This window comes from Aspergillus neoniger (genome assembly GCF_003184625.1).
Source record: "Aspergillus neoniger CBS 115656 unplaced genomic scaffold BO87scaffold_4, whole genome shotgun sequence".
NCBI lineage: Eukaryota > Fungi > Ascomycota > Eurotiomycetes > Eurotiales > Aspergillaceae > Aspergillus > Aspergillus neoniger.
Window position 1 is genome coordinate 26,613 of NW_020291132.1, and position 15,220 is coordinate 41,832.

The 15,220-nt window shown below is 49.9% G+C and overlaps 6 protein-coding genes across 6 annotated transcripts; 3 read left to right on the forward strand and 3 right to left on the reverse strand.

Moving 5' to 3' along the window:
- Positions 1-2,786: 2,786 nt before the first annotated feature.
- BO87DRAFT_372983 (aldehyde dehydrogenase family protein) lies at positions 2,787-4,465 on the reverse strand. The gene is made up of 2 exons (XM_025622424.1): positions 3,058-4,465; positions 2,787-3,000 (listed from the first exon to the last, which is right to left on the reverse strand). Exons 1-2 carry the CDS (start codon positions 4,357-4,359, stop codon positions 2,887-2,889), a joined length of 1,416 nt encoding a protein of 471 aa, XP_025483504.1. The 5' UTR covers positions 4,360-4,465; the 3' UTR covers positions 2,787-2,886.
- A 193-nt stretch (positions 4,466-4,658) lies between these two features.
- On the reverse strand, positions 4,659-7,544 carry BO87DRAFT_422064 (DUF323 domain protein; the record flags this gene model as incomplete). Its single annotated transcript, XM_025627096.1, has 7 exons — positions 4,659-4,725; positions 4,774-4,855; positions 4,902-5,188; positions 5,234-6,119; positions 6,177-6,392; positions 6,499-7,178; positions 7,249-7,544. The coding sequence occupies 7 exons, from the start codon at positions 7,542-7,544 to the stop codon at positions 4,659-4,661; spliced, it is 2,514 nt and encodes an 837-aa protein (XP_025483505.1).
- Positions 7,545-9,064: 1,520 nt separating this feature from the next.
- Positions 9,065-10,276, forward strand: BO87DRAFT_350568 (uncharacterized protein; the record flags this gene model as incomplete). The annotated part of the gene is made up of 1 exon (XM_025621083.1): positions 9,065-10,276. The coding sequence occupies one exon, from the start codon at positions 9,065-9,067 to the stop codon at positions 10,274-10,276; it is 1,212 nt and encodes a 403-aa protein (XP_025483506.1).
- Positions 10,277-10,381: 105 nt separating this feature from the next.
- BO87DRAFT_372986 (DUF92 domain-containing protein) lies at positions 10,382-12,290 on the reverse strand. Its single transcript, XM_025622425.1, has 4 exons — positions 11,664-12,290; positions 11,383-11,600; positions 10,950-11,322; positions 10,382-10,886 (listed from the first exon to the last, which is right to left on the reverse strand). The coding sequence occupies exons 1-4, from the start codon at positions 11,847-11,849 to the stop codon at positions 10,554-10,556; spliced, it is 1,110 nt and encodes a 369-aa protein (XP_025483507.1). The 5' UTR covers positions 11,850-12,290; the 3' UTR covers positions 10,382-10,553.
- A 129-nt stretch (positions 12,291-12,419) lies between these two features.
- On the forward strand, positions 12,420-13,739 carry BO87DRAFT_326259 (tetraspanin Tsp3). The gene is made up of 4 exons (XM_025620135.1): positions 12,420-12,583; positions 12,645-12,673; positions 12,740-13,265; positions 13,310-13,739. The coding sequence occupies exons 1-4, from the start codon at positions 12,533-12,535 to the stop codon at positions 13,505-13,507; spliced, it is 804 nt and encodes a 267-aa protein (XP_025483508.1). The 5' UTR covers positions 12,420-12,532; the 3' UTR covers positions 13,508-13,739.
- A 762-nt stretch (positions 13,740-14,501) lies between these two features.
- Positions 14,502-15,214, forward strand: BO87DRAFT_422068 (PLP-dependent transferase; the record flags this gene model as incomplete). Its single annotated transcript, XM_025627097.1, has 2 exons — positions 14,502-14,702; positions 14,804-15,214. 2 exons carry the CDS (start codon positions 14,502-14,504, stop codon positions 15,212-15,214), a joined length of 612 nt encoding a protein of 203 aa, XP_025483509.1.
- Positions 15,215-15,220: the final 6 nt, after the last annotated feature.

Consider the following 15,220-nt stretch of genomic DNA (forward strand, 5'->3'; position numbering starts at 1 on the left):
AGCAGCAGCAGCAGCAGGGCATTGGGCGCATCAAGAAAAGAAAAACAATAAAAAGAATACTAAAAAACAAGGAACAGAAGATGAAGAAGTAAGAAGAAGGAAGAGAAGAGAAAGAAAGAAAGAAAGAAAAAAGACCGGTCAGAGAAAACAAGTCTAGATATATGGAGAAAACTACGAAACGCCCTGCAGGAGGAGAAGAAGAAGAAAGTTCGATTTCGGCCCTCTTCCCAATTCGAAATTGGAAACAGAACAAACGGTTTTTCGCCCGTGCAAATCTGAAATGCAGATCGGGTGGAATTCTGTGGCACGACAACTATCTTACGCTATGCTATGCTACCCTTGAATGGGGGGAGTAATATCCACACAAAAGTGACAGCCTTATGTTATGTGCCGGAAACTGATTGGAAGCATTGCTAGTAAGTTACGTGCCCGCGGGTGACACATTTCCCCCTGGCAGGTCCAGCTCAACTAGTAAGGCGATTTAGTTAGGTTTATCCGTCACAGAAGCAAATATGCTGCTCCCTCACTCCCCTTTCTGACTTCGACGGACTAAAGGAGTGACGCGATATTCTCCGAAGAATTGTTGGGCAATCATACCTACATACATTACTTGGCTATACTATAGTATAGTCTAGGTGGCACTAAAAGCCTTACGTATACAGCCTGTCTGTCTATACAGTATGTATGTAGACTAAATATGCCACACCTGTAGGTACCCAAAACAGGGCGTATGTAAGTATGTAACCACCCGCTGCACCGAATGCTGACTGCATGAAGCCATGCTATATACATAGCTATACTATAGAATACTATAATCGCCATTATTACACAGCTGTAACTTGTAATCGATGAATTAACTTTGTGCATTCGTCATCCCCATATGGGGGTTAGACTAAAGTGTTGGTAAGTGGAAATGGTGGTGGTGGCTTGGATCACCGATCGGCCCCAACTTGGCGGGCTAGCTAGCTGGCTGGCCCCATTTTGTTTGTTTCTTTTTTCGGGGTTAGTAACCTAACTATCATCGGGTTACCCAGAATAGAAACACAGCAAGTTGCAACAATGGGATAATAGTTTGGATATAGTTATAGATACTTATTCTACCTACGGAGTAAGTATTATATATACTAAGATAGATAGGTAATAGATACTCCGGGAACAACGTAGGTATGTATGTACATGTAATGTACTCCGTTGCACGGCACATTCTTCATTTTACTTAACTTTTCAATGTACCATGTAGAACAAGAACAGGAATAAAAATAGCCCCCCTCCACCCTCTACGGAGTAAGTAAAGACTCCAAGGAAAGGAGAAATAGGTAGGTAAGTAATACATACTGGGGCAAGGGTAATAAGTTATGCATCGAACATTCTAAGAATACTTCCGGCGCCCCCCTTTCCTCCCCCTAAGTATTATCCCCTGCTTACAACTACAAACTTAACTACGTACATATCTGTCTTCTTGTCATGGTTACCAGACCCTGAATACAGAAAATAAGTAACTACTAAGAGACTAACTTACCCCAGAAACTCAATTTCACACCCACAACTTACTCAGATAGACAGGTAAAAAAGAGATAAAGGGATGGTGGCAATACCTACTACGTAAGTAGTATAATAAGTAATCCGTATGATACACAATATAGAGGGTACAGGTATCCCTTGCATCAGAACAATGCCTATATTTCTTCAGTTTTCGGGCTTCTGTAACTGACTGGTGAGAGATTTGCCGCTGATCCTGCGGGTAAATAGTGTGATAGGTAACGAAGTTAAGCATTCTTGGGAGATATTATCTATCTGCAGGGGATGAGAGTGGAGTGATGTGGAGTGGGGAGAGAGGAGATGGGGAATTCGTTTGAGGTGAGTTAGTTGAGATGAGTTGGGATTGAGGGTCTGTTTATTATCTAGATCTATCTACTGTAGCTGTAGCTGTGTCTATTTAAGTGTGAGTGTGAGTGTGAGGTAGTGGTGGTGATGTAGGGTCAGGTAGATAGTTACAATAGAGGGTTTTTTTTGTTTGCCTGAGGCAAGAGATCTTATAGTCATCCCTCTATACAGTCCAATTCAATATCTTCATCCATCTGTAGTATTCAAATCTCACTATTATACCTCAGCACTCTACCTATAACTTTGCCATACAAATCAATTCAATCCAAATACCTCCCCTCCATAGTCCTCCTTCCTCCTTCCTACAGACTACTTTGTACAACGCCCTTGCCATAATTCCATCCCATCCATCCCCATCCCCATCCCCAAGAATGCAAAACATCACACAAAGAATGCACCACCCACCCCCCGCCCATACCACTACAATGCCTAGAACTCCCATCTCAACAACAATACCTACAAATATCTTATCTCAGCCCCAGAACTCACAGCCAGCCAGCCAGCTAGCCAGCCAGCCTCCGGCAGTTTCTTCCGTCCATACAGCGAACTTTCTTTCTTGGCTAGGGCCAGGGCCAGGGTCCTTCATAGTTGGGCGGTACCAGTGGCTTCTCTTCTCGTTATTAACCAACTACATATCTACGGAGTAGATTATTAGGTACCGCCTGGCTGGCTGGCTGGCTGGTTGCTGACTGGTATGTGGTGTCTTCGTGGTGGGTATTAGTGTTATGCTAGTGCTAGTGCTGGTTACTTGGGGGATGGGATGGGGATGGGGATGGGGGCCGAATGCAGTTATCCACTTGCTGTGTGGCATTGGCATTGCAATTTTCTTGTCATTTCTCTGAAGGATGCCTAGTGCTTATGTTGAGTTTACGCGATTGCGGGTTTGTCAGTGACATTGGCATTGGGGTTGGGGGTTATCATTGTCATGGCAGGACTGGGTCTATCGATATCGCAACACATCGCATGAAATCATATACAAAGCAACAAACGAAAAATGCCCCTCTATTTGGGATAATCCTTGATATGATAACTCTTCAACTTAACAAACTGCTCGAACCCAAACCGACTAAGCGTCACTCCACGGCCCGAGTTCTTCCATCCCGTCCAAGCCAGATCCTATACCACCGTTAGCACTAGCACATCTCCATATCATCACATCAACAACAAACTCACCGGACTCGGATAATCCGACCGATTAACAAACACCGTCCCAGCCTCAATCCTCTCCACCAACTCCTCCGCAGCCTTCACATCCTTCGTCCACACACTAGCCGTCAACCCAAACTCACTGGAATTCATCCACTTCACAGCCTCCTCATCCCCCTCCACCTTCATCACCGGAATCACCGGCCCAAACGTCTCCTCCGTCATAACCCGCATCTCATGCGTAACCCCCGTCAACAGCGTAGGCCTAACATAATTCCCCTCCGACGGGGGATTCTCAAACGACTCATTCTCCGGCGTCTCATCCTTCGCCCCCTTCTCCACCGCATCAGCAACATGCGCCTCGATATCCTCCTTCGCGCGCTTCGAAATCACAGGCCCGATCTGCGTCTTCTTATCAAACGGATCCCCAACCACATACCCACTCAGCACCTTCTTCACCTCCGCCACAAACTCATCGTAGATCCCCTGATGCACGTAGACCCGCTCAATCGCGCAGCAGCTCTGCCCACTATTGAAGATTGCCCCGTCGACAATCTCCCCGGCCGCCCAGGCGACATCGACGTCGTCGCGCACATACGCGGGATCTTTACCCCCGAGCTCCAATCCAACGTTGACGATGCGATCAGACGCGGCCTTTTGCGTAGCTAGTCCGCCCTCCACGGAGCCCGTAAAGCATATATGGTTCACACAGCTCGAGCGAACCAGACTCTCAAGTAACGTCGGAGACCCAGAATGGACATACTGAAGCGCCTTCTCCGGCAGTCCCGCTTCATGGAACGCATTGGCGACTTCTTCCGCGACAGTGGGTGTCTGCGGCGAGGGTTTCAGAATCACGGCATTACCTGCCAAAATCGCAGGGATTAAGCTATTAACGAGGACGAGGTAGGGGTAGTTCCAGGCGAAGATAATCAGTACCACGCCGACGGGCTTGCGCTTGATGTATCGCTTAAAGCCAGCTTCTTCTTCCCCCGGTACGATTCCCTCTTCGCCGAGGACGGAGTCGCTGATGCGGTTCAGGTAGTGACTGCGCTTGATGGCCGTGGCGACTTCGATTCCTGTGTAGGAGATGGGCCGGCCCATTTGCTCGGTGAGTTGTCTGGCGAGGTCATCTTTTCGTTTCTCGAGTTTGGCGAGGGCGCGGGTCACGATGTCTTGCCGTTGTTTGAGGGTGGTGGTTGTAGAGAAGGATTGGTAGGCTGATTGTGCGGATTCGGCGATGCCCACGATGTCTTCCGGGTTGGCGCCCGTGCGGTTGAGGATGGGTCGGTTGGTTATGGGGGAGATGGTGGTGATGTTGGGGACGGACATTGTGATGTGGGAATGGGTATTGAGGGGTTATGGGGGACGTGGGGAAGGGAGTTGGGGAAGAGGATGGAGTGGATCATTTATCGGCGACGTCAGGGGGGGTATGGCGTCATGCTATCGGGAGGTGCCTTAGGGTTACTACGATGAAGTATAGAGCTACATGGGATGTGATGTAAGGCAGGATTATGTATGCCCGCTTCCGAGGGGCCCGAGTGATGGACATTACACTGTCGATCCGGTGGCGAACTGGTAATTGCTCTTGCATGAAGTACCTATACCTACTCTAAACTAGATGTTTTTAATCAGACATCCCGCACCAGCCGGGCTCCTGCCCAGGGGTAGGGGTAGTTCCGCTGGTACCAGTTTACACTGAACAGATTAGCTCATGAACTGCTGGCTTGTAGATGGGCGACTTACAAGGTAGTGCGGCCGGCGATCCGTGGATGCGTCGCCCATGACCCTCCGAGGATGACATTGTGCTTTCCGTCGAAGAAGTCGGCTGCTCTTGATTAGCTTTGTTTGTAGGTGTTTGGCGACAAGCTTACATGTATATCCGGGGTAGATTTGCATGGCCTCGAACCCGTCGTGGGGTGCAAGTTCCGTGCTCGTCCACTCCCAGACGCCTCCCAGCTCTCCATGACCGGCGAGTCGGTCGCCGTTTTGGATGACTGGGGTAGGGTGCCAGTGTTTGAAGCCGACGTTACAGTTTTCGAGCTCAACAAACACCGGCAGAGACTCGCGCGAAGGATGCTGTACCGGTTGGTGGTCGGGAGTGCGAGGCCGTAGGGGGTTGGTCTCGCTATGTCCGTGTCCATTGACTCCGTTGGTATCACTATGACAGTAAGCCCTGTGTATTCAAGCGAAGCGGTCTACTTACCCATGACCATTTGAAATACCGTTACTAGTTTCCTTCAGTCGAGCTGCATGCGCGTAGATACTCTTCGCCTCTTCAAAGGTTGGTATCCTGCAGTCCACCCACTTGGCATACTTTGCCAATTCATCGTACGACGCGATCACCGGCCAGTCCTGGGCGAGCTCGAGCGGGACGGAGCCAAACACGGTGCGAACGGCAAAGTGTGCCATAAAGTCGTTCGTAGCATGACTGCTGCTTTGACTGACACCATTGCAAGTCGGGTATGTCTGATCAGACTTAACCAAGACCCAGGACTCTGGTTTCTGAGGCAGATGATTTGCCTGTAGATACTTGGCGTACTCTCCATTTGTAATGGGTCGCGCTTGTGCTTCGAATGCTTTGACTGTTATCTTTCTCTGGGGCTTTTCGTTATCCCATCCAAAAGAGTCACGAGGGACCGAATGACCATCATCGTCTAGACCAACCAAAAGCGTCTGCTCTGGAATCGAGAACCACTCGTTCGGTCTTGCCTCTTGCCGTGCATCGCGGAATTGCTTCTCAAAATCCGGTTGCGGAACAGCTGGAGGCGAAAGTGTTCTTTCGCTCTGGATAAGCATGTAAAGGAACGTTTCCAAATGCATGGCTTCATGCTCAAACCCGATCCAGAGTGCTTCGCCGAGCACTCGATTATCAGCCACATTATGCTTCTCAAAAATGGACCTCACCCTACTTCGAACCCGCACTTGATAGTCTAAGATGTCTCCAAGGGGAGGCCATTCATCCGGAATCTCGCTGTGAGAATGGCACTTTTCAGGGTCATCCACATCGGGATCGATTCCGCGTTCGAAGATGAGTCGGTATGACTTGGGGTGTGTTGGCTTTTCGCCCAATGCTCGGGTCAAATGAACATCTACTCTTGTCAACATGTCTGTTACGCCTGGTTCCTGATAGGCAAAAAAATACTGACCGAGAAAAGTAGGAATATGCCCAAGATAGAAAATCAAAGCATTTCGCAATTTGATTGGCTTCGAAAGAAGTTCCTCTCTGGGAACCATGGCCTTGGTGACAATATCCCATGCCGTCCACAGAGACTGGAACTCCTCAAAGCTCGGCACAGATTGAGCCGCATATTGTGACGGGCTCGTTGGGAAGTTGAGGGTAGCCGAGGACAGCACGTGGATAACTGCCCAACAGATTAATGTTAGTATAACGGTCTCAACAGTGTAACATGCTGTGCACAATGCAGTGCAACATGAGCAGTCATAGCACATTGCCAAAGGATGACATACGGTAATCCCCAGACTCATTGCCAAACTCAGCGTCCTCAATTAAACCCGCATCATGCCATAGCTGATCGCACTGCTCGGGGGCATATTTGAATGCCTCCTCGATAATCAGCTTCTCGCCTTTCTGGAGCAGCACCCCGTTTATAGTCACGTCCCGCTTTGGCGCGTAAAATGCCTGGTGCCGCCCTTCGACATTATCGTACTCCGTCACGATGTCCCATTCATCGAGCTTGAATGCTTTGTATCCAAGCACAGTGTTCGCATGCAACAAACCGTTCTCGTAGAACTGCCGCGTGATACCCTTGGAATCATTGTATGCCTTGTACACCTTATCCGAGTCGGTGCAGCTATCCAACCCAAGCACCATCAAGTCCGACGGCCCCAGGAGCCTGGCAAATTGCGACAAGAATTTCGCCGCCGCAGGACGATCGAAATTTCCTATTGACGAACCCATTGACATGATTACCGTTGGGACCTTTCGATTCGCGGGGTTTTCCAGCCAGGTAAGGGCGTCGTCGTACGTGCCATGGAGGCCATGGAGCTCGACATATTGATACTGATCGAGGGACACTTCCGAGAATGTGCGCTCCAACTCCGAGAGCGACAGATCCAACGCATAGTAGTCCACTCTTTTGCTCGCCGCTTCGAATTCCTGGAGAAGAATCTCAATCTTGCGCAGATTGCTACTACATGTTAGGATCCCGTATCTGCACCCTAGACTCTATACATGCTCCGAGCGGAAGGAAGACGCACCCACTACCTAGCTCCAGTAATTGCGCATTATCCGGGATGCGTTCAACGATCCTCTTCGCATGTGTCCGTAGAACGTCAATCTCCGCGTTTGTGAGATAGTATTCCTCCAGGTACGTAATGTCCTCGAACAGCTTAAGCCCCTGAGCATCGTACAGAAGCATCGTGGGCATGGAACGGCAAGTTCCTGCCGGAGGATCTATACCTCGCTGGATATCATTTACCAAGGAAAACTTCACGTCATTCTGACGGATATCGACGATGTCAACGCCTTTGACGACCGGACATAAGGGTGACATTTTTGGTGAGCACGGAACTCTAGCAACAATAAAGCAAATAGAAAAGCAACAGCTATACAAGCCACTCCAGGAAAAAAAAGTACAAGTTCAAGGGTAAGCCACAGAGCTTATATTATTGTATGCGCGCGCAAACCGCGGATGGTATCGGGGGGGGGCTAATGAGGGGTAGATGAGGAGAAGCGTCCAGTCCTTGCAGCGAGGGTATGCAAGATTGATCATCTACGAGTAGATCCACCACTGGATAAATAGCTCGACAGGTCAGACTCGAAGTTGGCGTGGGGTGTATCAGAGAGACCAGTATCACGCTGCGCGTCCCACCTCTCTCAAGAATATCAGGGGCAGCTGTTCCTGCACTATCGAGGGAAGCGGGCCCTTGCAAACAGCCCACCATGACTGACTGGGTCATCGAGATGGTCTGGACACCCTCCGCATTGTGTAAGCTCAGGGCGATTTGTCCCACCGCAGACCGGAAAATACCGTTGAGGCCGGCCTGCACGTCAATCAGACCATACTGGGCAGGGTACACATTCCGGTGGGATGGCTTGGGAACCCACCATCCGGGTTACTTTCCAAGGAACGACCAGGTGTCACAGCGATCCAATGGATGAAGCACCGCAGGCCAGTGACGCATGCGGAAAAGAGGTCCAACCGCCGAGGGCCAGAAGGAAGCGCCGACACGAGCATGACGTTGAGTTTGCATTGATTGCATTGGTTTGCATGACTTACTTTTGGAGCGGGGATTACCGTGTTGGGTACTGTTTGTGCTGTTTGGATACCCCACCTCAGTTTGTCTAGTTTGGTTTACTGCTGTTGCCTGTTTGAGGCAGTTTGTCATCACGGGACGGCATTTCCCAACCACCATTTTATACATCCATCAGGCTTGTCTAATTGGCATTGGACACATCCCCCCTTCAATCCGTATCGCATGGAATATGCCTCAGTGGAGCTCGTATTGACTAGTACTTGAGTCAGATCAGTGTTGAGCTAGGGTCAGAAACAAACAACGAAGATTCATCAGCACTACGGTAGCAGTCATAAAAGTTACTCAGCATATCCGCGTGAGTCCGATCAGTGACGGACGAACCCTCTCAGGCACAGTAGTGTAGCTGCTTATTCATTACGATTAGGGTTGATCAGCTGCCGAGACAAGATCAGCAGAGGGATTCCGCCGGTTGAGCAAAGGATAACAAAAGACACCCCAAATAGTATATGATCAGATGGATGTATAGTGGCGGCCAAAAGCAATATATATACGAGCATCGGTGGTACTTCGGGATATCTCCGTTGGTCACCAAAGAGCACAAGTTTTAACCAACTTGTCTCCAACGCATTTAGCAAGTCCTGTGAAACAATCTCTAATGGAATGGTTGTCGATATACTTTTCAGTAGTGAAATACCGTAGACTAGTAGTGGGCATACACCTCTTCTTGAAATTGTTAAGGATATAAATAGGCAATGACAACCCAGGACCCTGTGTTTGAAGTTCAATAAGTTGAGCACCACTTTTAACATGCCACAATATGTCACCAAGCAGGCGCAATTACTCGCAAATGCGAGACGCCGCCTTGAACATCAGAGCAGACAGCGACGACGAGTACGCACATTCAGATATGGACGCCGGCGAAGACGAGGCATTGCATATACTCATGGAAGCAAATTACAACGAGGGTGCTTCGTATGATCAAAGCTCCACTGACCAATTTTCAAACGATGACGAGGACTCTTTATGGCGAACCCAGGCTGATAATTTATTCAGCGGGAATGACAGCGACGGTGCAGATGAGGGAGAGCATGCCTCGTTACAGATTCAACTCCCTGATCCTGACAGCCAGGGCGCACACGTTGACTACCCACCGCCACCTCCATCTCCCGGGTTACCATATAAGAAGTACTCACACAAAGAGAAGTACGCCAAGCCAGCACTCAAAGACAAGCCAGGTGGCGAATCAATCGACAATCTCATATCCTACTGTGATATGGTCGTCGACATGAGCAATATCAGGTCCGCTCTTCGAAGCGTAGAGCTCTACCTTGGAAAAGGCCAACCCCGGGAGGCTGATTCCGAGGCCCAGAAGGCTCGGGATTTGGCAGAAAAGTATGACGACAAACCAGTGCTCGCACGGTGCAGGTACTGGCAGGCTCGGGTGAAGTTTGCCCAAGGAAAATATGATAAGGCGTACGAATTATTCAGCGAATGCCAGTTATGGATCACCAAGCAACCCGAGGCTAGCACAATGGCGTTTTACCTGCCACTCTGTCAGCCAGGATTGAGCGACCAAGAGCGACAGCGCTTGCTGGAGGACGCTCAAAGACGTGCAATGCAACCACAGAAGATGCAAGCGGTTATTGAAGTGCCAGACAACCGAGACTCGAAACGAAGATGGGAGGATAGCCTTCACTTGTTGTCGCAAGATACCATCCCACAGCCCATGCATCGGCGGCGAATAGCCCGCCCCAAGTCCCTGCTAGAGAGGCAACCGGAGGATTCCAGTGGACTCAAACTTGGTGGGAAGCAAAAGGTTTTCACTTTTGAGATGCACCCCAAAGGTATGGCAACAAGATTTCGGCCGACAGATATTTTCTCTGAACAGCCTTATGAGGTTATTGTACCACAAGAACAATGGGAGGATTTCATTGACTATCACAGGGACCAGAGCGTCACGTTGACTTATCTGGAGAGGGAGAGACGACGGTACGAAACCGTCATCCAAGAGAAGTATGATCAGCGCTAACCCGCTGCGTGCTGGTCTGCCTTTTGGCAAGGGAACATCCGGTTTGGTGAGGATGTGGGACACTGTTGGAGTAATGGTCTTTCATATTGTTTATATATAAGGCTTCTTTCATACCGTTTTCTGCACCTGCCCGACTAGTGAGTGTCACATGCATATCTCCTTCTCTTCCTTCCTACCTTTCACATATACCCATTATTTGATATAGTTCAACTCAGTTAAAGTCATAAAAATCATTTCATAGCATTGCGATCGTAGATACGCCTCAAACCTTCAATAGCTACCACAAAGCCAAGTCAGCAATGTTCAGACCCCAAGCCCAGCTTGCAGCGCCCATAGCCCCAACACTCATCGTAAAGGCCATTAGAAGATTGACGGCGTTGTTATCTAAGAGGTCCCGTCCACTTTCTACCCGCCGGCTTTCGTGTCCCGATTCAGTTTCTCCTGCGGATGTTCCCGTCGATGTTCCAGTAGCCCTGGTTCCTTTCAGAGTGGCGGTGTTAGCTACTGCCTCGGTGGCGTGTACCTGCGCACTCGAGCTTGACCCAGCAGGCTTCAGACCGGTGGTATCAGCTGGGACACCGGGCTTAGTAGAAGAGGGGTGAACAAGGACCTGCAAGATAATATCAGTACTATCCTCTGCTAACAATCCGGTAGATGCTAAGCATGTACTGACCTTCTGACCACCAGCTCCTTCGACAACCTTTCCTGTTCTCTTGTCGACCACGCTAGCCTGCAGCAATCCACCCAAGACACTATCCAGCACACTGCCCAAACCTCCCCACATTGTCACGGCCAAGATCCACTGGGCCCGGCTCTTGAGCATCGACAGGGTATCGGCTTCGGCGCAGAAAGGTAGGATAGCAGCGGACGACACAGCAATTGTAAAAGCACCCAGCACTCCTGCTAGGAGTCCGGTTCCAGTTACACCGCCATTGGTACCGGGAGGAACGACGCGGAAGGTGGGGGAGGTGATCAGGCGGGGTTTGGACTTGGATAGGATACCAAGCTCGGAGGAGTATGTATCAGCGGCGACTGCGGCATAGTTCCTACCACGATGACCTGTTAGTACGCGCATAAGAAAGGTTAGGAATAGGGACAGGCCTTACGCGACTATTCCCACAACCAACAAATCCGCCACATTATGACCATTCGAAAAGCACTGTGTTGCGCTTGCAGGTTGTCCTGCAAGAACATATGTATGTAGGAGAGCAAGCACTGTCGCGACAACAGAGTTGGCCAGGACTTGGATGTGGGTACGCTGACCCTCGCCGCCCTCGGAGCCGGTCGCGGAGAGCGTCAAACGAGCTTTAACATCGTGTTTAACCTGGAAAGTACGTGTGATCAACAGTTAAAAACTGCGGATCGATGATGTGAGCAAGGAAAATACCTTGGTAACTTTGGTGCCCCCAAAGTAGAATACTCCTAACAAGACAAAAGGAGCGGACCACGGATGAAGAGCATGGGCGCTGGCTGTCAGCGCAGCCGCAATGAGGCCGGGAGTGGTCAGCGACTTTCGCGACCAGGCACGATGAACAAGCACTATCACCGCTGGGATACCGATGTATGGTTTCATGGTGAAGGCAGGTAGCGACACCAAGGAAAAGCAGGAGAAAGTTTGGCAGAAAAAGAGATCGGGGAGAAGAAGAGCATCGCGTATCTTAGCTTGATCTTTTAGCGCGGGTAGCTCCGATGGGGACCAGGTGACCATCCGCGGGTTGGTGTTGGTGATCGGCAAACACAAAGCTGGATGACTGTATGCACATGGATGGAAACAGAAGGCAAATCCAATATTGAAATTATTTCAATGGCATCTTCCTTTTCGCCTTTGAGCTGTATAAATTGTTCCGTTCCAATCTCAGTGGCAGTGGAGCCCCCAATAGATCGATGGATTGATTCTAGCTGATTTACCCCATAAATATACCGCCATTCATACATCCCCCTAGATTAGCTCATTTGCTCATTATGAAAGGAATGTTCACTGAACTTACACCAAGGTTAAGCTCCTGTCCTTCTCAGTTTGGTAGTAAGCTTGCTTGATGGAGACATCAAGACCATGGAAGCATTGCTTAGTTAACCATGGCTTCTGCCTGACACATGTGCGCGCAGATGCAAGCGCCGACCCCGCCTGGCCAGCTCCATCCCCTTCAGTCCCACTCTCCCAACAGCTTGTTCTCTCTTCTCTTTCAGTAGTCTACAGCTAGGGAAAGCTTTCTACTTCATAATCCATCACTGTCTTCGTCTAGCATCAAAATTAACATGGCTATTGTCTACGGATTCCCCACGGTGGCTTCCACAGTAGCAGCAGCGGTATGAGCAAGTCCACTACCTTCTAGAAAACCCACTGACAAGTCATCGTTTCATCTGATAGTTTGCAATTATCGCTATCATTCTTGGAGCGTAAGTGGCTTTCTCACTCTTGCCATAGAGGTATACGTCGAGGACCGAGCTCATTCATCTTATTAGGCTGTCCTGGTCTCGTACAGCTTCACTTTACCTTCCCCTTCCTGATTGGGTTCCAGCCATCGCCACCCTCTTGCCTCCTCTTACAGCACTGGCGCTGTATCTTGCCAATCAACTAGCCCAACCTGCAGCAGCAGACAACCGCCAGTCATCTAGCCCTTGGCGAAGACTCTTCCCCGTCATCAACCACCTCCAATCCATCATAACCACAGTCATCGCCACCGTGGCCCTCGCCTATCTATACCCAGAGAGCGTCACAACCTGCCGACTGGAGCAGGAATGGCAGTCATACTTCCGCGCGAAAGATGCTCAACCGATCCGTGCTATTCAGGACGAATTCCGCTGCTGCGGATTTCGGAGTATCCATGACCGAGCATGGCCGTTCAAGGACAAGACCACCGGGGATGATGCTTGTGAGGTACAATTCAATTACGGGACAAGCTGTCTGGTCCCGTGGAGACAGCAGCAGCAGAGTGCTTCATGGATGGTTTTTGCAGCTGCTATCTTGACCCTACTCATGAAGGTCTGTGTATGTGCTTCGTTATAGGTGATTCCTTACTAAGGCAGCTACAGGTTGCATTATATCAGGCCCTGCGTCAGCGACCGAGCTGGATGACAATGCAATTTGGCAGACAGGCACGCAGTCAGCAGCGGATCACGCACGCTGCGCTGGAGGACGAAGACGCCAATGATGACGCGGAGGAGGGGCAGCGGGGAGCGTTCCTGCCTCGTGCGGGTCCAAGGTTTGACAATGAGTGGAATGATCGGTAGATCGCTTTTCTGAGGGCTGACTGGTCCGTGGTTGCAATCAATCACAGGGTTGTTTGCAGCTTGGTAGCTGAGATTCCTGCCATTCACGCACTAATGCAACTAAGATGAACCGGTACTGGTACGAGCAGTGACAAAACCAACGAGAAGAATCTAGTGTATTACATTCGCAGTCGTCTTTTTCAAACTCAAAACAGGTTACGACTAGTTGTAGAGACACATATATTACATTATTACTCTGCGTATCATACAGATATGCTTGACTTGCTTCTCGCAATTGAGGTCATCCGGTCCTTATCGACGTCCCTATTTCTCTAAAGGTGGGTCGAAGGGCGCCTCAACAGGCGTAGATAAAGGGCATAGGGAAATCGGGGGCTAATACCTTCACGAAGGACACCCCAGCCGAGCCACTGCTTGTTTCTTCCTTATTGCAGCGGCATGAAGACAGATAATGCGGGTGACGACTTCTCAGCCGCCAAGCAGAACGACTGCCCGGCCATTGACTTTCGGCTGGCAAAACGATGGGGGGGCAAGCAAGCAGGATGTATGGTCCGTTATCAACGAAGGTGCCGAGGCCTCCCGCATCAAGCCATGCGTAAACCTCAGTCAGGGCTATTTGTGAAACTACCCCTCGAAGCATCGGAATGTTATGTTTCCTGTCGATTGTGATTAATATGACATAGGAATGCTTAGTGTATGGATGGCGTTTCTGAATCCGGGTGATGAAGTTATGCTTTTTGAGCCCTACTTTGACCAGTAAGTTGGCGCCCCATCGCCCTCGTTCTCGGACGGCCTACTATCTATGTGATACTTACACGCCCCGCTTGCGCTCGTCGCTCCTTGCCGTAGATATTTGGATGACATTTATATCGCTGGGGGCGTCATTCGATGCGTTCCTCTGCGACCTCCTGCGAAGGCAGACATTGCAATCTGCTCGTCCTCTGAGTGAACCATCAATTCTGTCGAGACGGAACAGTCAGTCACCTCACGCACCAAGATGATTGTGATAAACACCCCGAATAACCCTACAGGAAAGGTGTTTCCACGCGAGGAGCTGCGGCACATCAGTGACATTTGCGTTCGACATAACCTGCTTTTACTCAGCGACGAGGTATATGACCGGCTCAGCTACGTGCCTTTTACACGAGTTGCAATCTTAGGCCCCGATGTGCAGCAACGAACTATCAGCATTGGGTCTGTAGGAAAGCATATCTTTTGTACTGGCTGGAGGGTGGGCTAACTTATTGTCCCTGCTCGGTTGATTGATGCCATTGCAACTGCACACCAGGCCCTTTACAGGAAGCAGCTGCGGCTGCGTATGAGCAAAGCCTATATAACGGCTTTTGGTCGCAGACGCGCACGTTGCTTCGAGAGAAAATGATTAGGCTTTGTCAGGTCTTTCAGAAATTGGATCTTCCCTATACAATCCCGGAAGGCGGCTATTTTATCCTCGTTAATTTGGCCAAAGTCCAGATTCCTAGGGTGTATAGGATTCCACCACATATCCGTGACCGCAGAAGGGATTTCCTGCTGGCACGGTTCTTAATCATGGAACTGGGTGTGGCGGCCATTCCTGCGAATGAATTCTACAGCCCGGAGCACCCATGCTTGGGAGAGAACTATCTTCGCTTTGCGGTGTGCCAGGACGATGAGATACTCGATTTAGCCAAGGCCAGGCTTCGCAGATTGCAATTGTATTTAACTGCCTAATAGATT